This window comes from Xiphias gladius, chromosome 22 (genome assembly GCF_016859285.1).
Source record: "Xiphias gladius isolate SHS-SW01 ecotype Sanya breed wild chromosome 22, ASM1685928v1, whole genome shotgun sequence".
Classification (NCBI taxonomy): Eukaryota; Metazoa; Chordata; class Actinopteri; order Istiophoriformes; family Xiphiidae; genus Xiphias; species Xiphias gladius.
In genome coordinates, this window is record NC_053421.1 from 9891518 (window position 1) to 9918613 (window position 27096).

At 38.9% G+C, this 27096-nt stretch overlaps 2 protein-coding genes across 2 annotated transcripts; one reads left to right on the top strand and one right to left on the bottom strand.

Moving 5' to 3' along the window:
* Nucleotides 1–16879: 16879 nt before the first annotated feature.
* cmtm8b (CKLF-like MARVEL transmembrane domain containing 8b) lies at nucleotides 16880–21603 on the top strand. Its single transcript, XM_040117362.1, has 5 exons — nucleotides 16880–16885; nucleotides 17806–17982; nucleotides 19463–19636; nucleotides 20534–20653; nucleotides 21376–21603. The coding sequence occupies exons 1-5, from the start codon at nucleotides 16880–16882 to the stop codon at nucleotides 21460–21462; spliced, it is 564 nt and encodes a 187-aa protein (XP_039973296.1). The 3' UTR covers nucleotides 21463–21603.
* A 192-nt stretch (nucleotides 21604–21795) lies between these two features.
* On the bottom strand, nucleotides 21796–23686 carry LOC120784580 (zymogen granule membrane protein 16-like). Its single transcript, XM_040118492.1, has 6 exons — nucleotides 23653–23686; nucleotides 23385–23466; nucleotides 23096–23222; nucleotides 22443–22542; nucleotides 22135–22224; nucleotides 21796–22054 (listed from the first exon to the last, which is right to left on the bottom strand). The coding sequence occupies exons 2-6, from the start codon at nucleotides 23434–23436 to the stop codon at nucleotides 21917–21919; spliced, it is 507 nt and encodes a 168-aa protein (XP_039974426.1). The 5' UTR covers nucleotides 23437–23466; nucleotides 23653–23686; the 3' UTR covers nucleotides 21796–21916.
* Between the last annotated feature and the right edge of the window lie 3410 nt (nucleotides 23687–27096).

The following is a 27096-nucleotide window of genomic DNA, read 5'->3' on the forward strand; positions in this document are numbered from 1 at the left end:
AGACTAATTTAAACAGCTCTTAATTTTCAGTTAATTTCCAGCTTGTCTAAATGTAGAGAGAGGCCACAAACAGACATGACTGATAAGTCTTTTCATTGTCATTGCTTTTCATTACAAACCATTTTGAGTATGATTTTTTTCCCCCCATAAGTTTGATTAAATATGTATGTAGTCTGCACTACTTACATCAAAAGCACAAGATGCCACTCTGTTAATTACATGGAAACATCATTATCTCTCTTATTTATTTATTTATTTTTGCAACAGTTAGAGCCCGCTGAGTATTTTCACTCTCCTCCCCACCTCCAAGCCAAAACAGACTAATTATGCTCCATACAGTCACCAGCCAGAGGATCTTTTATCAGTGGCTGCTGCTTGAATTAAATCAGGTGCCCCTGTACATGTACAAACACACGCATTCACACACACGCCCGATACACACAAATGCACATTAAAGATGACTGATGTGTGTGCTGTGTGTGTATCAGGAAAAGAAGTGAATACCTTGTTTCTTGCTTCAACTAAGTGAACTGGATCATTGTGCAATGTGTTAGTATGTACTGTGTATTATGATATGACGGAGTGCAAAATACCTGTATCAACCATATGTTCATTCATGCTCATATGGTGCAACACACCATGACATCACTGCTTTATTTCAATTCAGAATGTGAAAAACATAAATATCTCAACATCTTGTTTACCAGTTTGTTTGTTTTTTAAAGATTGGCTTATCTTGTCATTATTAGTATTTTTTTCCTTTACTTCAACAGAGAGAGAGAAGAGGGGGTGGGCATGAGGGATTTGATCCTCAGGGCAGAAAGAGAACACATGTGGTTGCAGAAGCTGGGGTCATAAACACTCTTCTGTGTTTTAGCACACATGTCAGTAACTTTTACAATCACTTACTGTAGCTTTGCCAGCAAAAAGTATCATCTCAGAAGAAAATAAAGCAAAAATAATCACTTTAGACCTCTTTCACCCATGATTGTTTGCCCTATAAAATGGTAGATGTAGGTTTAGTCCTGTCTGACTTGAGGTCTGCAAGAGTTTTGGATCTTATTTGGATCATATTTGGATATATTCCATGGAGGTAAAGCCAGGTTTGTCTGTGTTTTTCATTATCATATAGTCACAAGGGGAAACTGTTACCACGGTGCACCTGGGCCAAAGTCAGATGGAGCACCTTTAATTCAGAGACAATAAAAATCAAACAGAAGTACCTGTCAGCAGGCCAGCATTTGCAGATACAGTAGTGCCTGCGGCTTATAAACACATGATGTGCTTACATCTATACAACTTTTGCATCAATATCCCATGTAAAAGGGATGTTTCAGGATTACCTCGCTCAGCCTCGTCTAAATTCTTATGAAAGCAGCAAGTGATTTCAAAATATAGGCATGTTGTCACTGAGGCATACAGGAAGGCAAATACTGCAACTCAAAAAGCAGAAAAACAGAATGAAGGACAGAGGACCGGCGTGTAGAAGAGAGAAAGCTTAGCTGGCAGAGAGACAGAGAGACAGACAGACTTTTAGACAAGCGGGCTGACAGACAGATAATCTGTGGACTCAAAGGAGGGGAATGTCATTGATCTCCCAGAGGACAATACGATTCTGCGCCCTCTGTGCAATGTTACCACCAGCCTTTCGAGCACACACACACACACACACACACACACACACACACACACACACACACACACACACACACACACACACACACACACACACACACACACACACACAGGGGTCAGACCTTTTGGGTGTGGTAGTGAATGGAGTCTAATTCCTATTCAGTCAGTTGGAAGCTGTCTAAGTCTATAGAGTCATTGTCAGGAAACATTACCCAGCATGCCACACAACACATCAGGCTACATAAACCTCCATGCATTCCTTTGGATTTTAAAAGCCACCACTTTCATGACTATTTCATCACATAAACTGAAAATTTCAGAGTTGTCAGCATAACTGCTGCTACTGTTAGCAAAACTACTCGGTTAGGCTTAGGAGAAGATCGTGCTTTGGGTTAAAATAAGTACGTCCTTAAGTCTATAGGACCTGGACGTCATGGTAACGATAATAAACACGGTTAAGGTTGTGGTACAGTCATTGCTAAAGAAACAATGTTGATTATTGGTTTCATGTGGGAAACTAATGGCGGTCTCCTGTGTGAGAGTTCTGTGTCTGTCGACCAATCCATCCACCCCCACTAGCGACTTTGTCGCTTTTTATACTACGTCACCTGACCTCCTCCTTCACTCCCGTCATAATTACTTTAAGAGGTTGCCTATCAATAAAATATAACAGTGGGTCATAATAACCTGCCTGCACAGATGACTTGTGGGGTCATTTTTTACAAAAGGACAGTCTACTTTCTCCATGGACACCCACTCATCATTTTCTTAGTTGTGATCAGGCAAGTTTTGGGAAAACCTATATGACTCCATGCCTCTCACTCTCTTCATCACAATATCCCCTTTTTGAGCATAGTAACATACAGTAATTAAACTCTAAGCAAATGAAACTACAAATTTTATCTATGCAATTTGTGAAAAACAGACAAGTCATCATCCTGCAATTATTGTTGCAGTTCAAATCAGAATCATTGCATATGGTGATTATGTTGGTTGGATGTGTGATTATAACATGTACCACAAAGGTACATGTATAATGCAAGACATGTACAGATGCTTTTTGTGCATTATACCTAAAAGCCATATCATATGATATGGCAAGGAAGGTCAGATTTAATATGACATATTTTTATAGATAGCGATAACTGATTCTGTTAACCTCAAGGAAATATGGCTTGGCTTTTTCTTCTTAAAACGGCAAGAAAAAAAACTGCATATACTTATTCTACTGTAGCCAATTAGCAGACACACTGTAATACGCCAAATTCACTGATTAGGTCCTCGTTATTTTTAAACTTTTCTCTGTTGTCTATACTGAATACAGAGAAAAGTTTAACGGCAATTCATGAAATAGTCACAAAATTTAATCTATTGATTTTTGCGCAGGGACACGAGTTTTTAATTTTTTTCATGACAGTAAAATATAAACTTGTTGTGAATCGGCCTTTTTTTTACTTATTTATGGTTATGTTTAGGCACTCACACTCACAGCCCTTGGTTAAGGTTAGGGAAACATCATGGTCTGGTTTAATACAGAAAAAGTTCATAGTGACTTCAGACACAATGTGTTTATTTAAATTGAACCAAAACCACAATCTTTCCCTAACCTTAACCAAAGCGCTTTTGTTGCCTAACTCTAACCACATATGGGATGCAAACCTGTCTCTGGTGTGGCAGTCGTGCGCTTTGTATGCCCACCATCCACCATCCACCTGTTGGCGAGTCCACTACTGTTAATATATGTACCACTTTATTCATTCAAAAAATGCGTTTCCAAGAAACACGTTGTTTGAAAGTCGTGCTGAGTGCCACAAAAATTCATGTCCATGTACACAAATCAATAATTTGAATTTCATGACTATTTCATGAACTGCTTTGAGAGTGGGTTGAAATACATGTTGACTCGACATTAAATTAATTTCCCGACTGTCTGTGGCAAAGAAATCAGCAATAAACACTGATGATATAGAGCATATTGTATAAGACACTCGTTGCTGGTTTGTACAAACTTTTCACTTGTTTGATTGAAAGCTTTGTGCGTGCAAAAGGTCCAAGGATACTGTAAATCTTGACACTTAGTGTATTCGGGGAGTATTCAGACCCTGTCACTTTTTCACATTTTGTTATGTTTCAGCCTTATGCTAAAATCGTTTAAATTCATTTCCCCCCTAGTCAGTCTGCCCTCAATACCCCATAATGATAACCTGAAATTTTTGCAAATTCATTAAAAAGGAAATACTGAAATATCACTTTGAAATAAGTATTCAGACGGTTTGCTATGACACTTGAAATTTAGCTCAGGTGCCTTCTGTTTCTCTTGATCATCTTTGAGATGATTCTACGACTTGATTGGAGTCGACCTGTGGTAAATTAAATTGACTGGACATGATCTGGAAGTGTGCACACCTGTCTATATAAGGTCTCACAGCTGACAATGCATATCCGAGCAAAAACCTAGCCATGAGGTTAAAGGAACTAGCTGCAGCGCTCAGAGAATTTTGTGTCAAGGCACAGATCTGGGGAAGGCTACAAATAAATTTCTGCTGCATTGAAGGTTCCAAAGAGAACAGTGGCTTCCATAATTCTTAAATGGAAGAAATTTGGAACAACCAGGAGTCCTACAAGAGCTCGCTGCCCAGCCAAACTGACTAATCAAGGGACAAGGGCCCTGGTAAGAGAGGTGACCAAGAACCCGATGTTCACTCAGGCTGAGCTTCTGAGATCCTGAGTGGAGATAAAAACTTCCAGAAAGACAACCATCACTGCAAACGATCTGGGCTTTATGGCAGAGTGGCCAGAAGGAAGCCTCTCCTCAGTGAAACACACATGAAGACCTGCTTGGAGTTTGCAAAAAAGCACCTAAAGTAGGAAACCAGGCAGCGCTCATCACCTGCCCTGCTGTATCATGCTGTGGGGTTTTTTTTCAGTTGGACAGGGAGACTGGTTGGGGTTGAGGGACAGCTGAAAAGAGCAAAGCACAGAGATATCCTTGATGAAATCCTGGTCCAGGAAGCTCAGGACCTCAGACTGGGCCGAAAGTTCACCTTCCAAAAGGGCAATGACCCTAAGCGCAGAGACAAGATAATGCAAGATTGGCATATGGACAACTCCTCAACTGGGCCACTTGAATTTCCTCAAGTGGCCCAGCCAGAGCCCTGACTTGAACCCAATTGAACATCTCTGGAGAGTACGGAAAATGGCTGTTCACCGATGGTCCCCATCCATCCTGGCAGAGCTTGAGAGGATCTGCAGAGAAGAATGGCAGAAAATCCCCATATCCAGGTGTGCAAAGCTGCGTCATGTCATACACAACAAGACTTGATGCTGTAATCACTGCAAAAGATGCTTCAACTAAGTACTGAATAAAGGGTCTGAATACTTTTGTCGATGTGGTATTTCAGTTTTTCCTTCTTAATAAATGTGCAAACATTTCTAAAATTCAGTATTGAGTGTAGATTGATGAGGGGGAGAATGAATTAAAACGATTACGGCATAAGGCTGCAACTTAACTAAATGTGAAAAAAGCGAAGGGGTCTCAATACTTCCTGAAAGCACTGTATGTGGTGTGTGTTCTTGAATACAAATTGAAATAAAATATTATAGATCAGCAAAGCCAGAAAACCTCAAGAATGATTTAAATGTTTTTAAATTTAAATGTTTTATTGTGTGTTCAAGGTTCGTGACACATGGCAAGGCTGTACAATAAATGATAAATGGAACAAAATCAAGTGGGCTAAAGGGAACAAAACCTCTAGATTAAAGATTGCCATTGACTATTTTTATTATCTGGTACCAGACGACTGAAAGTGGCTCATAAAATGCCAAATGTATATAGCTGTAGTAGCAAGAAAGACATCTAAAACAGCTCTGTAGCATACATCTTCTGCAGAAACCACTGACTTCCAAAAATACCCTAAAACAACAGCATTTTTCCACAGAGAAAATGGAATTCTCTCTTGACAAGCATGTTCCCATGCATTATCAATGGTGTAGCTCGGCCCCATGGTGATAAAACATTTTCTACACTTGAGAGACAATGTTGGCTGTCAGTTACTTAAAAGAAATTTTAAAAGCAGAGCTATGGTTCTAGGAGACACAGATAATATAAATAATGAAGAACGGCTGGAAAAAAGATCCATTTACAGAGAGAGCTGGGAACATAACTTATCACTGTCAATGTGAGACAGAAATGGACAGAGATCGATAGATGTGGTTTCAGTGCATGTAAATATTTTCGGCCTGACTAGTCACTACTGAGAGAGGAGGAGGAAGAATATGTTAAGGACAAAAAGAAAGACAGTAAGATGAACGGAGAAACTCACACAAAAAAAAACAAACAAGAAAATAGGAGTGACTTTGAATAAAGCAGGAAAGTAATTCAACATGCAGTAACTGAGACACACACACACACATTAATGCACAAGCCACTATGATAATGGTGACATTTGCAGTGTGGTGATGGTTCTGTGCGGCTGGCTGATGGCCCACAGCGATGGCCTTTAGAAGAGCGACAGGCCAAAATTACCATTAAGAGCCAGCGGTATTAACCCTCAATTTTACATACATCTCTCTCTCTCTCTCTTTCTCATACACACACACACACACACACACACACGGTTCATTGCCATCTATTACTACTCTATGTGAGTTCAATAGCTTAATAACCTCTGTGTTGGAAAGATTTGATTGCTCTCTCTTTCTCCCCTGCTCACCTATCTGTCCCTCTCTCATCTGCTCCTGCCTCCATTTCCTCCCTCCAGCAGCCATCATCTCCACCTCCATCTCTACCTCTCTTTTATCATTCCTCCCATCTCCCTCTTCCCTTATCCATCCCACTCCCGCACCTCCCCTGTTTTTGTTTGTTTGTTTTCTTTCTTTCTTCTCTTCCCATGTCCTTATTGGGTATTTTTCATTCCCACCTAAATTCCAACAAACATATCAGCACACTTGTCAATTTTTGATTTCACCTTCTAAAAAATATATTCAAGAATATTGGTTCATAAAGATTAGACCATTTTGCCATATAATACATGTACATGCCTCGGTTTACTGCTGCAGCGGTCTTGAACAGGTGTAAACCAGAAAGCACAGGCTGTAACTGCTACAAAATGTAGCTGACCAGAAAAAAAAAAAAAATACTACTCCACTTTTAGCATCACTACACTAGTTACTGGTTTTAGGATTGATATTAAGATTATATTGATTGCTTTAAAGGCTCTTCATGGCCCGTCTGTATTTCAGAGTTGGTCTCCCCTTACCTGTTCCAAGTGCATTATCTTACTTTAAATCACGTCTTAACTCATTTTTACTGATGACTTATCAACAATGTTAAGCTTGGCAGCTTATTTTGTATTATATGCTGCACATCTTAGATTTTTATCCTATATCGGTTTGACTGGTTTCAGTTGTTTACTTCTGTATGTTTGACTTTACTGTTTTGTGTAAAGCACTTTGTAATGGTGATTTTTTTGAGAGGTGTGATAGAAAACAAATATTTCTATCACACTTGTATCTGTATGTACAGATACAAGTGCTGTATGTACAGAATGCCAAATAAAGAAAATAACAGCCTTTACTGGATTAAAGCAGGTTAGCCAACCTCAACCCCACTGCAGAATAGGGCTTCACTGGCTCATAGATGTAGAAGCTTTTCCTAACAATACTGACCTTGGCAACAGGGGAGAGTGGCAGGGTAGTAACCAGACAGAGTGACAAATAGACTGGCTGACACTCCACAGGCTGCAGTATTTACTGGACTGTAAAGTCAAGGTGGGAGAGGAAGAGAGGGGCTGTGAGTAGCCTTGGTGAATGTGTGTGTGTGTATGTATGTATGTATATGTGTGTGTGTCTAAGAGAGTGTGAGAGAAGGCTTGTGCGTGCATGTGTGTGTTATCAGGGTACTGCAGACTCTGCTGTCCAGCAGTGTGTGAGATGAGACAGAACGAACGATTTACCACCATGAAACACTAAGCAGACTACTTAACACACACACACCTACATACACACACATGCACACACACGCAGACGCACACACACCCACACACACCTACATACACACACACGGACGCACACACACACACACACACACACACACACGCACGCACGCACGCACACACACACAGAAACACAAACAATCACCTAAATACACACACACAAACACACATACATACAAACACACACACACACACACACACACACACACACACACACACACTCAGTAGTGTTATCAGAGTTCACTATTGGTCCATATCCTGGCCAGGGGCAACCACTTGGGCTTGTATGATGACAGGCATATCTGCAGATAGAACACTAACCAGCCACCTGGCCCACCACTCAACCTCAGACCAAACACTCTAACATAGCACTTTGCTAATACTTGGTTGGGACCCAGTTATGGATCCTTGTGAAGAAACTCTCTTTTAGACTGGTCAGGAGCAGGGTCAACTGCAGACAGCACTGTGGAGTTGTAGTAGTAGTGTCCAGCTAAAAAATAAGGCTACAACTGGTATAATGATTCTCTTAGAACTACAGTATATGCTTTTCAGTTTGTCAATTCAAAGTTTTAACCCGTTCCACCATTAGTTGTCATTTAATTTTGGAGCAGTTTCTATCAAAACTTAATTACTCCCTTTGCACTCATTATTTAAACTAAGTGTGAGTTCTGCAGCACATCTGCAGATTCCTTTGAGTGTTTTTGTTCAGTATTAATGCGAGAAGCAATGTGGGCCTCTTCATTTTGCATGCTGCAAGCTCAACATGTCATTAACTATGAATCAGAGAATCACACTGGGAGCACGAGCAAGAACAGCCTGAATGATATTCATTAAAAGTGGCACATGATTCAAACAAAAACAGGGCCAGCGCGCCAAAAAAAGACTAGTGTGCTGCTAAAATCTGAAGCCATTTTGTGTGCATGAGGGTGTTTGTGCAAAATGGACAGAAAGAGAGAGCAAGGTGTCGTACTTTCGTAACCCTTAGTGAAGGTAAGTCAAATTTAACCCAGCCATGTAGCTTACCTTTATCAATATCTTACAACCTCACCACACTGAATAACCACTGTTTGCCTACAACAAAGCAGACCATGGTTCACATTCATAGTTTGCCTAGGACTAAGACTCAATCTCTCCATCCACTCTTGTCCTGCCTCAGAGTGGGACATGAATGGGTCTTTGCGGAGCTTCCTGTAACTACCTTTAGCAAGAAGATCTCCTTTGCAATTTGATGACATCACCCTTTTACTGCACTGTAAAACAATATTAACAATGATGTCTTCTAAAGTTTTTTTCACAGTATTTGCCATGGCTCTGGCACATTGAAAAGAATCATACGAATGTTTATCTAAATTAATGCTATTATTAGTGCTATCCAAATAAGCGTTAGTAAGCTGCAGAGGCAAAACACTGATGGAGAAGAATAAACAAATACAAATAATGAGGCTGTATCTATACAGTATATCTAGGTTGGAGGCTATTTGGCTGGCTGCTAATGTTGGCACTATCAGCAAAGCAGAGCCTCAGTGATAATCCCAGCAGAAAGAGAGTGAATTAGCAACATCCATTAGGCTCATATAACAAAACAAGCTGAGCAGGGCAATAGTTCCAACATTTATCAAAAGCCGATATGGCCTAAAGTGACGTTTTACTTTCCGTTATAGGTTCAAGGCATTGGAGATGTCCAATCTCCCCAAACTTCATTAAAAATAATTCCTCACATCAAATATATAACCACATACAAAAACAAATACAACCAAAAGGAAAAACACAGTTTTGCTCTCTTACTTACTCTTACTTACTTAATCATAATATTGATTTTAGAAATGTCTTTAAGGACCCACTGCATCGTTCAGTTTTTTTGGGATTAACTCATAAAACTGAACGAATCAGTGGCAGCAGCCTTTTAAATGGGATGCATGATACACACTGAATTCTCTTTTCTCTGAAAGTTTCTGATGACAGACTCCTGGCAACCCAAGGGTTTTGTTTATTTTGGGTATGATGCCAAAAATACAAGGGAGTCTGAATGTTATTCAAATAAATTTCCCAATCTCAAGTGACTTGTTTTACTCAAGCTCAAAACGAACACTTTCCAGGCAAATTTACAAAAGCGCTTTATTTTCATTTTTTGGAAAAAAAAGAACCACATTCAGATCACAGAGACTACTCTTCCAGGTAACAGCTCACCTCTATTGTGTGTTCTGCATCCAAACGTTGCATCTTAGCTGTATGCAATTATCAGAAACATTACTTATTACTGATCAAGGGATTTGTATTGATCAATTAGTAGTCTTTATCATCGCCTCAATACACAACAGACCCACTTCTAAATACACAGACACTCTATATTGAAAAGATAACAAGATTGCTAAAAATAAACAGCAGATAAGGAAAGGAGTTGTTAAATTATCAACACAAAAAACAAAAGAGCAGTTTGTTAAAAATCTATTTAGGTCTCCAGAGAAACTCCCTGCCTGCTGATATTTGTTTTGTTCCATTCGTTCTGTTTTTATTGTCTAACTACCCCGGGCCAAACCATCACAAGTGTCGAGCAGGGGGGTTGGGGAAGCAGCCAAGTTGAGGCAACACTCTTCTGCTGCGTTCTCAGATTTACATTCAGGAGCCATTTTCTGATTCAGCTACCCAGAATTCAGCCCGAGCCAGTCTATCCCATTCTCTCTCTTTCTCTCTCACTCTCTCTCTGTATATGTCTCTCTGACTTGCTCTCTCCATCTCTATCACTTGCTTCATTATCACTGTCCACTCCAAAAGAGTGTAAAGGGAGAGAAGAAGGGGGTGGTGGAGGGTTAAGAAGGAGTGAAGTAGAGAGTGACTGAGAGAGAGAGAGAAACAAAGAGAGAGAGAGAGAGTGACTGAGAGAGAGAGAGAGAGAGAGAGAGACGGGGAGAGAGACAGAGAGAGAGAGAGAATGACTGAGAAAGAGAGTGACTGAGAGAGAGACAGACTCAGAGAGAGTGACAGAGAGAGAGTGACTGTGTGAGAGAGAGAGAGAGAGAGAGAGAGACAGAGAGAAAGAGACAGAGAGAGAGAGAGGGAGAGGTACAGAGAGCTGTAGCTTTCTGCTGAAATATTCATGTTGGTGCCAGCAGCTTTTCCATTCCCTGCTCACCAGGAGGCTGCTGTTTGATACATCCATTGCTCTCTCCCTCTATTTTTTTCTCTCCCCATCTCCCCTCCCCTCCCCTCACTCTCTCTGTCTCTCTTAACTAGTAAGGTTCGTAGATAGTAAATGATCATCTAGAAACAGAGGGCCAATCTCTCCTCCACTCTGGACAAAGCATCCCTTCCCTGTTGAAAAAAAACAAGACAAAACAAAACAAAATGACTTCTACCATTAGAAACAAGGGTTTCTTATGTTCCATAATATTACCAAAGCCATGGAAGACAATGAATATTAAATCAATCAGTGAAATCAAAGCTTCTGCACCCTTATCTCCATTGCATACTAATTAATTGTGTTGGCGTCACCAAAATGACCGCCATTTAGACTATAAAGGATTAAGATGTTATTACCAGGTTTTAGGGATAAACACTATGATGATTTATAGCAGAGGATGATACAAATTTGTCCCCCATCAGTGATTTTTTTCATACTATTTATACTGTGGTGGCTATCACTTAAATATTTCTGGGTGTATGATGAACATGTGCAATCAATCATCAGAACTGCTGTATGGTAATATTGAATTTTATATGATTTTTGCATCAAAGTGAAGAAGTGTCTTGATTTACCAGGTACTTAATTCGCTGGATTAGACACAAACAAACAACTCCATGTGGTTATTATATCCATAAAAAGTTTCTTAATTGATTTTCCAAAAAAATTCCCATATTATGACATAGGCTGATACCAATATGACATTATAAAATTGTATATATATATATATATATAGATGGTTTAATACATGTTGTCTACTCCCACCATCTGTCAATTGAATATTATTTCAAGAATTATTATCTAAAACAGAATTTAAAATTTCAGTCATGTAAAACAATATCCCCTCACCTTTTTACTCTCTCTCTAGCAATTAACTCAGAGTCGACATGGTAAACAGCAGCCGCAGCTCTCTTCAATGATTTCCTAGTTAGGGGCATGCATTTATTATTTTGTACTGAGCTGCAACCTCAAATAGCTACTGGCAAGTTTAGCATCACATCGCAGTTATGTATTGAAGGAATACTGCTAAAATATGTTTAGCTTTAGACAAACACACAAGAGCAGCAACAATCAGGATAAAGCTGAAGATGAAAATTGCATAGTCCCTTCTGTCCTATAGTCACTGAGTAATGAGGCTGATAGTTAAAAATAAACTGAAGTTGAGGACAGAAGAAAACAAGTAAAAGAAGATACAAAACAGGTAAGAGAGCAACAAATAAAGGAAATTTAAAGATGTTAGGACTCAAAACATTGTAGTTACTTGGCTCTGATAAATGTTGGTGTCACATGAAAAATGTACTTTTTTGAATAATTTTTATTTGCTCTAACTAAAAGTTCCGGTAGAAATGTTTAGTATCACCCAAGCACTGATCCAGAGGCCTTTCCACACAGCAGTCCAAGGGAGAATGAGAAATCAGCAGTTGTCGACTCTGAGGGCGAGGCTATGCCTTTCCGGTGAACAACTGGATCATTTTATTTAGAACTGATGTCAGAGCTGGTGGTTAAACAGGGATGGGCTGCCTGTATGGTTATACTGGGTGCGTGCACGATACATGAATATGTGTGTACACATGAGTGTGCAGTTGCATTTAAACAGCACATGTGCCGGGGGATGTGGCAGATGTTGCAGAGGCAAGGATTAGTGTGTGTGTGTCTTTAAGTGTGTGCATTAAAAATATCTTTGCCACAGCAGGAAGCCACCGCGGCCAATTACAGTGCAGCATCTGGGCTAGCACACATTTATTAGTTTGTGTGTGTGTGTGTGTGTGTGTAGAGGGGATGGGGAGGTTCAGGCGGAGTTCAGGTTATTTACATCTTAGCATGTAGAGTTTCAGTAAACGGTGCAGAGTGTGTGTTTGTGTGTGTGTGTGTGTGTGAGACAATGATGAGGCTTTGTGTCACTGCAGCAGAATCTAAACACACACCATGAAGACGAAGACAGAACAGGGGAGAGAGAATTAGAGGGATAGAAGAGTAAATACAGAGAAGCAATGAAGACAATGTTGAGAATGGACAAGGCACTTTAAAAAAGGAAGGGGAGAAGGAGAAAACTAAATAAAAACCCTGTCATTTCCAGCAGAGATGTGATACCTCGCTGGTTTTCTCACCACACTCTCAGAAAAAAAGGTTCAGAGTGAACGTACAACCTCAACAACAAAAGGTACAACTCTGCACATTTTAGCCTATTGCATAATTCTTTCTCTAGTCTAAAAAAAATTATCCTACTTGTTTTATTTTCTCTCTTTCAATCAAATCAGTCTGAGATGATTAGTCTGCTGTCTGACTAAAACTGGATGATTGTGAGCCAGTGGTAGGCCTGAGTTCACTTTAATTTCATTTAAATGAAAGCAGTGGAAGTGAAATACTGCAGCATTAGTAAAGTTTATGCCCAAATATTATAACTACTCCACGTTTTCCGTCAAAAAGTCAAAGAAAAATTTTGTTTTCCTATTTTCTTATGCCACATAGTCTAAATGTAGTAGGGAAATTTTGTCCCATGCTAAATTTATTGTAAAGTGTGGACTTACACCTCAAAACACAAAACCTATGGTTAACAATAACACGCATGGGCCAAGTGAAATCTTTGTCCATCTTTATTATTGTTACAATCATCATAAGTTAAATGATCAAAAATCACATACAAGGCCAGGAGAATGATCATGTGTTTGCAATCATGTACAGAAAAAAATCCAAAAGCAGGGAAATAACCATTAATCACCCGTATGCTTCTAAGCCTTTGTGGTATTTTAGGGAATTAACGGAGAAACCCAGTTTTAATTGAGCCGCTGAGACAACAGTTAGTCAATAGTCATAATTACTTTAGAGAATCTAAGAAAGTGGCTACTATTAGGCTAGGTATTATTTAGTGATGAACAGAAAAGACTGCTCTATTAATACTAATTATGACTAGGACTAACGATCATTCTCTGATATCCATTGATATGATCATTCCATACAGTCCTAATAGCTTTATGTTCATTGGTGATGAGAGGATTTTCTGGTATTTAAAGGTTTCCCTCCAACTCACTGGTACATTTTTTAATATTCTCTACATGTTCCTTCAACCTCTAATGAAACCATCAAAGTTTTTGATCATTTTGCAAAACTCCATCAATCTCTACAAATCTTTAAACATGAAAATTTAACTTCACTCAGCCACAAACTCTCATTCATGCAGCACATTCTTAATACCAATTCATTTGGGTGAGTAGCTGAGCACATGCCACAAGTGATTAATGCTAAACTAGACTCTCACATTGTTCTTATCAGGCAAGTGTGGGGACAAATAATGGCACCAGATGATTAGAGCTATAGAAAGACAAGTCATGAAGAGATGCGTTACACTGAGTGGAGCAGGGAAAGAAGGAGAAAGAACGACTGGTAGAGGAAAGATGGAGAGCTATTCAATGAGTAAGAAAAGCTCTCAAATAACTAGTGCAACTCCAATGGACCATGTCATCAATCATTGTTTTCCCGTGTGGCTGAGGAGGGAGTCTGCGCTAATGTGAACAAATCTACAGTGGTTTCCATTATTGATATGCTCCCTATAGAAACTCTGCTGGCTGCATATTCTGGAAAGCACACCTTAGCTAAAAGGTTGCTTAATATGTATTGTATAAGATAGTAGTGTAGGACTCTTAGTGGACTTTATTGGACACCCATAACAAATGTGCGACTTTTTTCGCCCCTATTCAATCTTCAATCAAGTATAAACACAAATACTAGCAGATGTTTGGGTGGGCAAGCAATACCATGTTGAACCAAAATACTGAAATTAATTTACCAGTTCGGGAAAGCCATTGATCATCCACACCACAATATTCCACACAAAAATGTACAAGGATTTTCTGTAAAACCTAAAACTTTCAGAAGGTGGCCACATTCAGTCTCTCAAGAAATAATTAAGAATATACTCTGACATTAGTAAATGACATTGAGATTGTTTTTCCATTTTTAATTAATAGAATGAAAGTGAAATGACCCCAGTCCTGCTGTGATAATTAGCTGTTTGACAGCTCATATAGAAAATCTATTGGTCTCAAAGACTGGTGTCTCTGGGCACAGGCTGCCAGTCTCATATACCGAAATGCCTTGGTTGGCCATTTGTTTTTTATTGTATTGGCTCAATGTAGCCACTCATCAGCTCAAAAAAGACAAGAAAAGCTGGCCAACTGGTTCAATAATGGAGAAAAGAGAGGACGAGTAATGCAGAGTATGGATTGCTGCAGTGGATATATTGCTGTACAGAGCAGAATGTGCTCAGCGGGGCAGAATCAGTCCATCAAGTACCATAAGATAAAGCAAGTGAAATATCCAGTCACATAAGGCCTGGTCTAGGATATTGACTAAAGTACAAAGCATCTTAATGTGAAGGTTATTGGTCTATTTGTTATCATTTTTTAAAGAGCAGGGAGAACTTGGGGTCCAACCCAATGAATCCCTTATTTCTGAGTTTACTGAAGAATCTTTTTGGCTTCATTGCCATATGAATTTTAGCAATTCATAAGACTGAGTTTATAGTCACCTGGTTATTTCAATGAGCCCTGTCCAATCAGAGTTACAACTGGAATTGCCTACTTGGGAAACCGCTGTCAGAGCCAAGATACACATAATCTCACTGATTAAATGCAAATACAAACTAGAATGGCACTCAGTAGGGCTCAGACCTCTGCTAAAGCCAAATATTGACAAAAATGTCGAAACATGCATTATCCAGCAATGTTAAGGAAACTGATCAAAAATTCCTGGATCTTCCCCTTTAAATGGTTCTACACCAAAATTTAATGGGTTCTTCCCTGACCTATACCCCATCCCTCCATAAAACTTGGTGCAAATGGGTTCAGAACTTTTTGCATCATACTGCGGACGAATAAACAAACAAACAAACAAACAACAGACACTGGTGAAAAACTTAACTGCCTTTGCAAAGGTAATTACATTAGAAACAATTTTTTCATCCTTTTAAAATAAAGGTTATAATTGTTAATAGGTGTATACTTTTGTATACGTTTATTCTCTATTCAGTTCTGATGGAAATAAACCGACATAAGCACTGACATGCACAGTTATAAATGTCCATGCAATGGTCATAGCAGCATGAGACAATGAGTTATCCTCGTTTCTGCTCCAGTGCAGTTGGGCCTCATGCACACCTACTGCTGTAGGGAGTAAGCATTTAGGTAATGAATTAGTGTTGCCTTCTAGATTTTAACAACAACAATATATATAAATAAGTGAGTGAAAACAACAATTTGAACCCACAGTGTAAACAGTTAACCGGCTGTGTGAGTCTTGTAGGAATCAACTTTGCATCTTTTGTCACTACACTCTGCTGTTTCCTCTGGTCAGGTGCATTTTCCATCAATTTGTAACTACTGCCCCCCAGTGGTCAAGGCCACCCACTGCGTCCATAGCTGGTTTTAATTAGGCCACAAATCTTAATGCAGTTGAACTCAACTGAAATTAATTAATGAATCAACAAGGTCTCAGTAGATTTCTTCCTTAAAGAACTCCTCCTCTCAAAAATGTGTTTTGCTCGTGGTTACTCACTTTGTAAAATGATGAATGTGCAGACTTTGACACTATTGAACTGTTTTCACATTCGCCTGCCAAAGGGGAAAGTGTCCCTGCGCTCACCTTAAGTCTGAGTTTAGCAAGTGTTCATATTAGCAGGATTTTGTGACTTCACAACTGGTATGGAGCCAGTTCACACAAGTGCGATCTGGAAAGAAAATGGATAGGTCAATGATGAAGGAGACATCTCTTATTCAGCAGTTAAACATTTGAAATTAACAGCATATTCATAGATACTGGATTTTGTAAGTGTTAGGGAAGAAGTGGGTATGGTTTTATGAATCTTTTACTAGGTAATTGAACTTTTTTGCAGAATAACACAAATTACTACTCAAGGCAGAGTTTTTTTTCATATGTCAAAAACACAAATAGGATATTTAAACTGAGCTCCACTGGTTTCGGTTCATCTCACTGAAACCGGTCAATCTGCAGATTAAAACTGGAGATATGCATTTTAGTGTATTATTGTCATGACAAAGTCACATTATTCTTAATGGTAATGAAGGTGGGTTTTTTTTTTAATGTTCCCCGCTGGTGTCTTCAAGGATGCTTCACCATCCACTATCTTACTTACAAGAGTACGCTGCCATTTCTGATGTAATAAACTTTTTTTTCCAATGATGCCATTCTATTTTAGCAGCTCTCTATCAATTCTTGGATATCAAAGCATATTTAAATGCACCACGAAAATAAATTGTTCATTGTGTTGGATTATCACAAGCAAGACTGAATCTATGCAAACTGATTTTCACAGCACTATTGAAAACAATGACAGCTTGGAATGCAGCATATCAACCTAAATAATCAATAATTGTAGTTGAGGGGCTCAAATATGCAAAACAATAAGTAGCATCACCTTTGGTTCCTCATGCAGATACCACCTCTTCCTCTTGCCTATCAGCATCATTTATCATCAGCAGCAGACTGCTCATAATCAGTGTGTCCTGAAGTAGATTTCACACAGTGCTCCTCTACTTGCATTAAGCTGTAAATAGCCCTGAAGGGACTGTTATCTCCATTTCCTTCCTATTTAGTGTCATCTTTGCATCAGTTCAAATGTGTAATGTAGCATCACGGCTCGTATATAGCTCTTATTACTTGACCAAACAATAAAATAATTTTTAAAAAGCAGTGACAGAAAAATAAATCTTGCACATGATTATCCATCAACCTCTCTGTCTTTTTTTAGTGCCAAATGGGCTCTACAGTGTACATTTATGGCCTTTTTAATTATTCAAAAGAGAGAAGAGTATCTTTTTCTGGACTTAGAGATTTTTTAAATCAAGCAAAATTAGACAGGGCACAACTTAAATATTAGTTCATGTAATTACTGTTAATGTATGAACTTATATACAATATTTATTAGTTAATAGAAGGGTGTCCTTGTTGGATTCGGGGACAGGAACACAACTTCCTCTGCTGCAGAGACAACCTCACGGAAAGCACACAGACCGACTGCGTCAGTCCACCATGGAGAGAGCTGCTGTGGTGTCGGGCTGCAGGGGTCCCTCAGTGCCAGAGTACAACACCTCGACCTCCACGTTGGCCTTCGACCAGCATTTCACCACAAATGCCAAAGGAATTCTCCTCCTGGCTGAAATAGTAAGTTTGAATATGGATTTGAAGTTTTAAGGCCTGTGTTTGAAGACTGTATCATTCAAAAATGCTCAGCAGTTCTGAAACGTCAAAATCACAATAGAGCCAATGACAAGAAGTTACTATGGGAAGATCTGATAATACTTTTAATAACCATTGTCAGGAAGTTACACAAGGAGGGAACACTTACAGTATGTTAAAAGTGCACATGTCCTTACCGGATAATGCCGAAACAAACACACACTTGGAGACGTGAGACAGTTGGATCTGTTTAGTTTGTTTCTAGTCTACAGTATAATCAGGGCGTACAGAAATATATAAAGGCAGATTTTGGGTTAGAAAAAAGCGATTCTTTAAATTACTTTCACCTACTTTACTCTTTTTCTATAAATTGAAGCTCATCTGAGCAATAATAGCATAAATTTATTTTTTTCGTACTCCTCAGACTGTATTCAATAGACTCAAAGAAAAACTAGAAAAACTAGAAAAACTAAAACCTATTTTTCTATGAAAATAGGAAGTTAACCAAAAACACACCAAGCAAATCAACTCTTCCTCCTTTTTCTCCCTCATTGTCTCTCTTCCTTTCCAAAACAGCTGAGGGAAAAAGACGGGACAACCTTTCTCTAAATACAGTCTGGCTGGCTGCCATTCAGAGGCTGGGCACGCCACATTTGGAGGAATCTGACTGTAAACGATTTCAACATGTTTAAATAAGTAGAATGGAATTGCAGACACTCTAAAGCTGTTTATTTTGGAAATTATATAACGCATTGTGAGATCATACTACATATATGATACAGTGATATATTTTATATTATAACTTAAAATTAGGTTCAATTGGTAACATAAAAGAGATGTCATTTTAACCCACCCGGCTCACAGGCATGTTTCACACCAGCAAATGTTTTTTTCCTGTTGTATGAAACACCCACCAGGAATTTTTTGTTGTGAAAAAGGAAGGGTGGGTTTTGAATAGTGTTGGAAGGAAAGAGATTTAGCTGTTCGCCACTACAACACTTTGATGCAGTGGAGAGAGAATGTTGGGTGTAATGACATTTGGAAATTACTCATGGACAAAAAAATAAATAAAACAGAAAGGCCAAAAACAAAACAAAGTTTGTTGGGGTTTTTAGTCTGGTTCATTTGAATTTTCTGTTGGCAACCCTAATCATCAACTACCTCCAAATGTTACATTTCACATCCCATATCTATTTCCTTTTCATGACTTTAAAAGATTAGTATATCTTAGAGAGAACAATTGAGCCAAATATGTTCTCCACTTGTTTCAGCCAGTGGAAAAATGAACCAAAAAACCTGTTGTACCTAATTTTCTCTTCTCTCGCCTTGTTTCTAGTGTTATCTTCCCGCTTTCACTTTGTTTCTCAACAAGCTTTATTTACAGTGTGACAATGTAATCTCGTAATAGCAAACTCAGGCGTGAACACTGAAGTAAATCAATCTCCTCTTCTTTCCTCTCCTCCAGGTGTGTGGTATGTTGGTGTGGATTCTGGTTGGAGGAACAGAATATTTTCATCTGTCTGCTCTTTGCTGGGTGATGTTTGTTGCCATCTTGTGCTGGGTTCTGACCCTTTGCCTGTTTATAATTTACCTCACTGGAGCTCACAATAGGATACCACAGGTCCCCTGGACTACACTGGTAACGTGCATACAAATAGACACACACACACACACACACACACACACACACACACACACACACACACACACACACACACACACACGTTTGTACTTCTATCTAGGACACTCGTTGACACAATGCACTGCCTTGCCTCTTACCCCATGGTTAACTCTCACCCTTAGCCTAACCCGAATTTTAACCTAAAACCTAAAACCAAGACCTAACCCCAAAATAGCCCTTTGAAGGTGTTTCAGACACACCTTCAAAGAGGAAAATTTCCTCACCTTACAAAAATGTCATGACCCCCAAGGTCTAAAACTGACAGTGATTCCCGCAAAGGCAGCCATACAAGTACACACACATGCACTGGTTCACTTCTTCACTCAGAATAGTCTGACTGCTCAACCCTGTCTGCTTTAAATTAGGTTTATATACAACTAACTTGCAACAGAAAATACATTTTGTAGGAAACATAGTTGTGACTGGATTAGGTCTTCTATTAACATAATGTTTTTAATACACGTATTTGAACTTGTCAGTAAAATGTTCACAGACACCATGGGTTTTCCACCCAAATATCCGACCTGGCAGTCCATTATCCATTTATAGTGACTACAGTATTATTAAACTTTTTTACGGTTATGTTTAGACACGCACAGAACTTGGTTAAGGTTAGTGACAGAATGTGGTCTGGTTAAATACGGAAAAAGTTCACAGTGACACAAAATGTTTATTTGCATAAAACCACGACCTTTCCCTATATTGCCTCTAAATGTAAACCAGCCAGTGATTACACTACCACCACAACGTAAATGGGGAAACAGTTTAGTATATGAACGTAATTTCTAGAGGACAGGGTTGCACTGCTTTGTCTTTTTATCTGTAATTCACTGTTTGTGTCTGTGTCTCCTCTAGTCACTTGGTTTGAACTGCAGTGCTGCAGCTCTCTATCTGCTGACAGCAGTAGTAGAGGCTGTGTCAGTCAACCAGGCCATTAGGGGGCGACACAACTATAACTGCTGGGCAGCATCTGCAGTAAGAGAACTCCTGTTAATACTTAGCTAATGTTTATCCAAAAAGGACGTTGTTGTTATTATCCATGTATGTGATTTCATCACAGAAGTTTGTATGTTTACATTACACACAACAAGACAAGAGCAGCCCAGTGCTGGAAAATCAACTGATGTGCAGACTTCTTCCATGAAGTTAAAAAAAAAAAAAAGAGATGGAAAATGACAAAAACCACACATGCCGAGTTATTGTGCAGAGCTACCATGAAGGACATCAAGGTAATCTCCTCAATATTGTTTTTAGGAATGAGGAGATTTTACACTTGGGGGGGGGGGGTTTAAGGCTTGTTCGCAGAGATTTTACACATTACCTTGAGAGACACACAAGAGACAGATTTTGAAAAACTGTCAAAGCAACATAGGCCGAGGTACAGCACTCTGACTTTGAGTCTCTTGTATAGGTGTCGCTCCAAAAACACTGGATCCTGCATTTCATTTATTGTTGATTTCACTACTGATGACATCGCCAGGGGTTATTTTTTCAGACTTAAGACAGCTCCATTCAGAGCCACAGAGGACATTATAAACTCTTTTCACAGGCTGAGTATTCCTCCTTGTGATGAATTTTGAAGGGGGAAGGGTTGTGCTGGTGTGGAATTCTGTCACTTTTATGTTTGTTCGCATTTTGATCCCTATTTTCCCGTGTTCTTTTTTTCCTCACCTCTTCTCCACCTTTCCCTCTTTCAGTTCTTTGCTTTTTTGACCACGCTGTGCTATTCAGGAAGCAGTTACCTGAGCTACCGTGCCTGGAAAACCACAGAAGAAGAGCCATAGTCTCAAAGGCTCCCGTTTTATGGCAACATTGTTTGCAAGAGGAAAAAAAAGTCTAAATCATACCTTTCGCAAAATGTTGTATGTCGCATGCAACAGAATTTCATAAGGATCAGACTGAGCATTTCTCCAACCATTAACATATGCAGAAATAAAAATCATGTAGTCTTCTGAACAATCTCTTGTCATCCTTATAGTTGGAATTCCTCAAAATACATGTGATTTTGATTAAAAGTGCGATACATTACTGTTTTGTTTCCTTAAGTGAAGCAGATGTGCAAAATGCTTTTAATTAATGTTCCTTTATTTGATACCAAATACCAAAAGTGGTATGATATTACCCTGTGCACATTTTTTAGCACATATTGGAAACACATATGTTGGTTGACCACTGACAGTTTTCGATTATTAAACAATAGTAGATCGTTACTCAGTTTTTCACTAGGTCATTATGTGCTTATGCAGTGCTGTTGCCTTGATTAATGAAGACCACTCCCCAGTGAGCTGCCAGTGAAGTAATCCCATTGCCATTATAGCGGCCACTCAGTGTTATGAGCTCTGCATCCGCGTGGATCGGGTAGAAGTTAAAGGAGCTCTGCAACACAGCATCAAATGTTAATTCATGACCAGGAGTACTGGTATTAATAATTGTAACAAACAGAAAGGGTAGAAGACCTGTGAAGGCTGTCCGACAATCAGAGAGCGCCCTCTGGAGGTCACAAATATCAGCTGATAGATGTAGTTGGTGTGGTATTTACCAGAGACCTGAAACGTGCAAGACAATATGAGCACATTAAGACAGTTAGTGGAGGTAGTTAGTCCTCAGTAAGTAAGCAAATGATGTACACTAGTCATTTCAATGAAAAATGCTACTACTAATATTTAGATGATTAGAGATATAAATGTAATTTAAATGTTTACATTGCCAAAATTAGGCTTGGAACAATACCAAACTAGTATTTTGGTATCAATGAAATTCTGACCTGAAAAATAACCTCTCCATCAAACAGGTCCAGTTCGTGCGCATGGCCATTTGTGCGTCCAAGCCTTTGAGACCAAATGTAATCATAACGCAGCTGGATACTGCAAGGGCAGACACGAGAGAGAGGGGATACAACACTGTTAAACACAGAAGATGATATATGATAATGTAAAAAGACTGAACATTAGGTACAGGCATAATGCAGCCAGATATAGTAATGAATTAAACAAGAACAGGTAGACAATAGATAAAATGCTGATAAAGCAGTAGTACACACTGAAACTACTTAAGCAATAAGTTACTGTATGAAAATTATTGAAGAAGAGGGTAGCTGAATCTTATGTTTCTCTTAAAAAGAAAAGCACCTCCCAGTTTTATTAAAACTTTCAATGGACCCTCCCTTTCACTTCACCTCACCAGTAACATCATCAAATAATATAACAGCCCGGACTTGGTACATCTTGTTTAATCATAAAAACTTAATGCGCATAAAGAATTTAAAGTTTTGTACCATTATAATGTAGTATGTTAATTAAACAAAAATGTTCACAATAGAGAGAGAAAAATCCTCCTCCCCCCTTTTTGACCCCTCTCCCCACTAATAATTTCCATACAGTCCCTAACACATTTGGACAAGAAGGAGCAAAAACTGACCCAGTGATGTAGGAATTGTTTATCTCCCAGACCCTAACACCTGTGATCCTTCCCTGTCCATCTGAGGAGAAGGAAGTGCCACTACCACCTCCAACTGCACGAGAGTAGGAGTAGTACACCAAGGCAGCTTGAGAAGGGAAAAAAGTTGTTATTATGTGAACGACAAGAGGAATCTACTACCCTTGACTCAACCACCCATATACAAAGATCTTAGAAGCTACGACAGGCGTTTGTGTGAAAAGCAGAAAAATGGTGAAAAAAGACCTCAACAGTCGAGTTAACTTCTTACGTTTTGCCAGGCAGCTGGCACAGAGCACAGCAATGAACAGGAAGGAAAACATTCTGGCGTGTGAGGAAATCCAGAGACAACCCTGTAATTAGAGACCAGCTGATCATCTATAAACATTTTTTTAAACTTCAAAGCAATCTGATGATTTCTTTTTAATAATAATTCTTTTTTCATGGAAATTGAAATAATTGGGTTCTGTAGCTGCAATAAGATGCTATGAGAGTTGGTCCAATGAAAAAAGGTTAACAACCCTGATGTTCAAACTCACCTTTTGAAACGAGCTTGAGAAGCCTGAGCAAAGGCTGAGCACACACTGTGACACTGGCACTTTTATATCTATACCTCCCTCCCTCACCACACACACACACACACACACACACACACACACACACACACACACACACACACACACACACAAACATTGAAACATTCCTACTGGACAGCTTCTGACATCTGAACAAAAGCACAAGTACATCATTAAGTTCAACAAAATACTTTTGACCGGACTTATGGGAGAGGAACTCTGACTCAAACAACTTCGATAACTCCATGATTCTGTCTCTTATAATTTAACACCCCATCAACTTAAAATGAGCAGCTGTAACTTCCCGATAAATTAATAGTTTGCATCTAAGATCTGTGTAACGTTATGGGTCTGAGTCACTAAAACAGAATTTTGAAAGTTTATTCTTGACCTTGAAAATGTAGGCTCACTTCAAGGGGCCAATTAGCAGCCGTTCTGTAGCTGGTGAGGTTGTTTCGTCAACAGAATTACAATTTTTCTTGGTGTTGGCACCGTAAATGGTTCGCTATAAAAATACAACTTTATAAAAACAAACAAACAAAACAACTAAGACAACAGAATTAAGGATGTTCCTTTGTTTATCACAGTTTTGCTTAATGGGTTATTATTGGATAAACAAACCAGTGAATAGCAATAAATCTGCTCAGTTACAAGTTTCTGTCGGAAAGATTTTTTTGAATGACCTTTCACCTACATGTATGACACAGTCCTTCATGTCATGTCATTTAAATACATTCAAATGTTTCTCAGTAATTAAAATGTTTGTCAAACCAGGAATTAATCTGCAAATAATAGAATTCACTCAAGAGGAAGCTCAAGTTTAATTTGAAATCATTCTCCTGATGGAACTAGAAATGACGTGAACACATGGGACATTAAACCAGGAAATAACATGAGAGGAGAGTCCCACAGCATTTTTTTCAACTGGTTTTACTGCAACAACCATTCCCATTGCATAAATATATCATGTCACTACATGTCATTACTCACATGGAACGTAGCTCAGTACAAAACTTCCTGCTTTTTGAACTTGGTCATGAGCATGTTCATGAAACATGAAAAAGACATAGAGATAGAGAGAGAGAGTAAAACAAGTTTCAGTCATCATCACTATGTTTTTCAAATTGAGATAAAAAATTGAGATAAAACTTTATTCTTCCTGAAAGAAACTTCTTTGCCCAAGATGTTTGATATGTATAGTAAGAGAAATTGTATAAATACACTATTTATATACACAATATACATTGAAAAAAAATCTTTAAAAAAAAGTGAATGCAGAACAAAAAACAAATAAAGGAAGGTGCAAAGTACAAGTTAAGGTGCAATGCCTTAGCGAAATTGCTAGGTATCAATGTTCGAAATTAGAGCAAGTAATTCACTGTAAGAATCAGCATTGATGTATTACTGTGTGAAAAATTAAAGTAATGGTGTTTTATGATGAATCAGTTTCCTTCTGCACTAGACTTCGTTGTGAGCACATCAGAAAATAATGAAATCTACAAAAAAGTCACCTGCAAGGTCAGTTTACTGTCTTAAATGGAGTGCTGACCTTTTTCGTTGTTTTATTCCTTTGTTTTGTATTATAAACCATTTTTTGATTGTTTCTGTACAGCATAATCAAATTACACCTTGTCTACCATTATCTGGTATCATTCTTATTTTTGTTTTTCGTGATTGTTGATGATTGATGTCTTTTATGCTATGGAACAAAGCGTGGAAATAGTCCTGACCGCAAAAATATCTGGGCTCAGACATGAGAGAATGCGGCATTTCTTGTTGTGTTATGCGCATTCTTGTGTTAGAGATCAGCACACGCGGTGATCTCCAATTGAAATGAAGCCAGTGCTGTCAAAGCGTCTGTTAACAAATAGCAGCTCACTGCCATGGGCTGCAAAATGAAGAGCTGACCTACGGAAGTGGCTGGCGTCCAATCACGAAACCATGAAAAACCCTTTTTTGGTCACAAATCCACAAGTACATGACCAGCAGGAGAGAATCGGAGGAAAAGTTAAAAGGCCATTTTAAATGGTCCAAAGACAAAACTGAAACAGAAAAGAAATTTCTAGTCCATCTATTTCTTTATCTGTCATAAAGAGCACCTGTCACACAGCTGAAGAGGGAAAAAACTGATTAAATCCCTCAGATGAGACGAGTTCATCTGCAGTTTGTATCTAGTTGATGGAGTGAATCTTCCTGGACACCTGAACAACAGCCTCTTATTTAGATATTACAATGCCAAAACTGGAGCGTGTCTGTGTGTGTGTGTGTGTGTGTGTGTGTGTGTGTGTGTGTGTGTGTGTGTGTGTGTGTGTGTGTCTGTGTGTGTGTGGTTTGAAAACCAGGAGTCCACTATACTTTTTGGGTCCGATAGCTTTGTGGGGCCCAAAATGCTGGACCCCACAAATTTAAATGGCTCTTTGAGGGTCAAGACTTGGTTTTAGGGTTCAGATTAGAATGAAATTCAGGTTAGGATTGGGGTTAGGGTTGGGGTTAGGCATTCAGTTGGTGATGGTTAAGGTTAGGGTAAGGGACTGGGAATGCATTATGTCAGGGATGGGTCCCCACGAATATAGTAAAACAAGGATGTGTGTTCGTGCATGTGTGTGGTCCCAGTATTACTCATGTTGTGGGGACCTAAATCTGTTTACACAGTCATATTATGGCGACTCGTCTTCCTTATGGGGACAAAGAGCAAGTCTCCATTACGTAGATCATAAATCGTAAACCTGTCTTTCCTGGAGAGCAGCCTGACAGTGTCAGTGTGAAAGCCACCGGTGTCAAGTCATTTGCCACGCTGGCCTGCAAACACTGGACAAACCTGCATGAGGAAGTAAAGCTAGGACTTCTTTTGAATCACTGCCCTCAGAGCTTGATGAAGGGAGTTTTTCCATTAGGCAGTGCCAAAACCTTTACCAGCTGCTGGAAAGAAGCTGTATGACTTTCCCAAAGGCTGACAGAAAAAGAGAGAGAAACAGAGAAAAAGAGAAAGAGAGAAAATTAAGATCGAAGCCAAACAAAGGTTTTATACAAGGATATGGACATTGGGTAGGATAAATATGATATATGATATGATATTATATGAATTAGGAGGATACATCATGTACATTAACTCTATCCGGCGCATTTTTCAGATGAAGTTAGCCTTTTTTGGCAGAAAAACAAAAACATCTGTAAATGCAGAAACAACCAGCACAGTCACACACAGAGGTGGCAATACCAAGTTGAAAGGCTAGAAACGCATTTCTAAATTAATATCGAGGAAGTCAAAGAATGTACAGTAGTGTCCTTTGATAATACTATTACCAACACTGCTATGCCAACAGCATGTTTACAACATAACTGAATTGCTTCATTCTCGAGTTAGCACTGTAAGTTTAAAACCGAATTACAGAATATTTCCACTATGTA

Bases quoted from the DNA above. Each gene is read 5' to 3' on its own strand.
- cmtm8b (XM_040117362.1), top strand. The intron at 17,983-19,462 runs GTAAGTTTGAAT...CCTCTCCTCCAG, and splicing joins TTCTCCTCCTGGCTGAAATA to GTGTGTGGTATGTTGGTGTG. The intron at 20,654-21,375 runs GTAAGAGAACTC...TCCCTCTTTCAG, and splicing joins ACTGCTGGGCAGCATCTGCA to TTCTTTGCTTTTTTGACCAC.
- LOC120784580 (XM_040118492.1), bottom strand. From the start codon at position 23,436: ATGTTTTCCTTCCTGTTCATTGCTGTGCTCTGTGCCAGCTGCCTGGCA. The intron at 23,223-23,384 runs GTAAGAAGTTAA...TCCCTTCTCAAG, and splicing joins TGCCAGCTGCCTGGCAAAAC to CTGCCTTGGTGTACTACTCC. The intron at 22,543-23,095 runs GTCAGTTTTTGC...CTGCCCTTGCAG, and splicing joins AACAATTCCTACATCACTGG to TATCCAGCTGCGTTATGATT.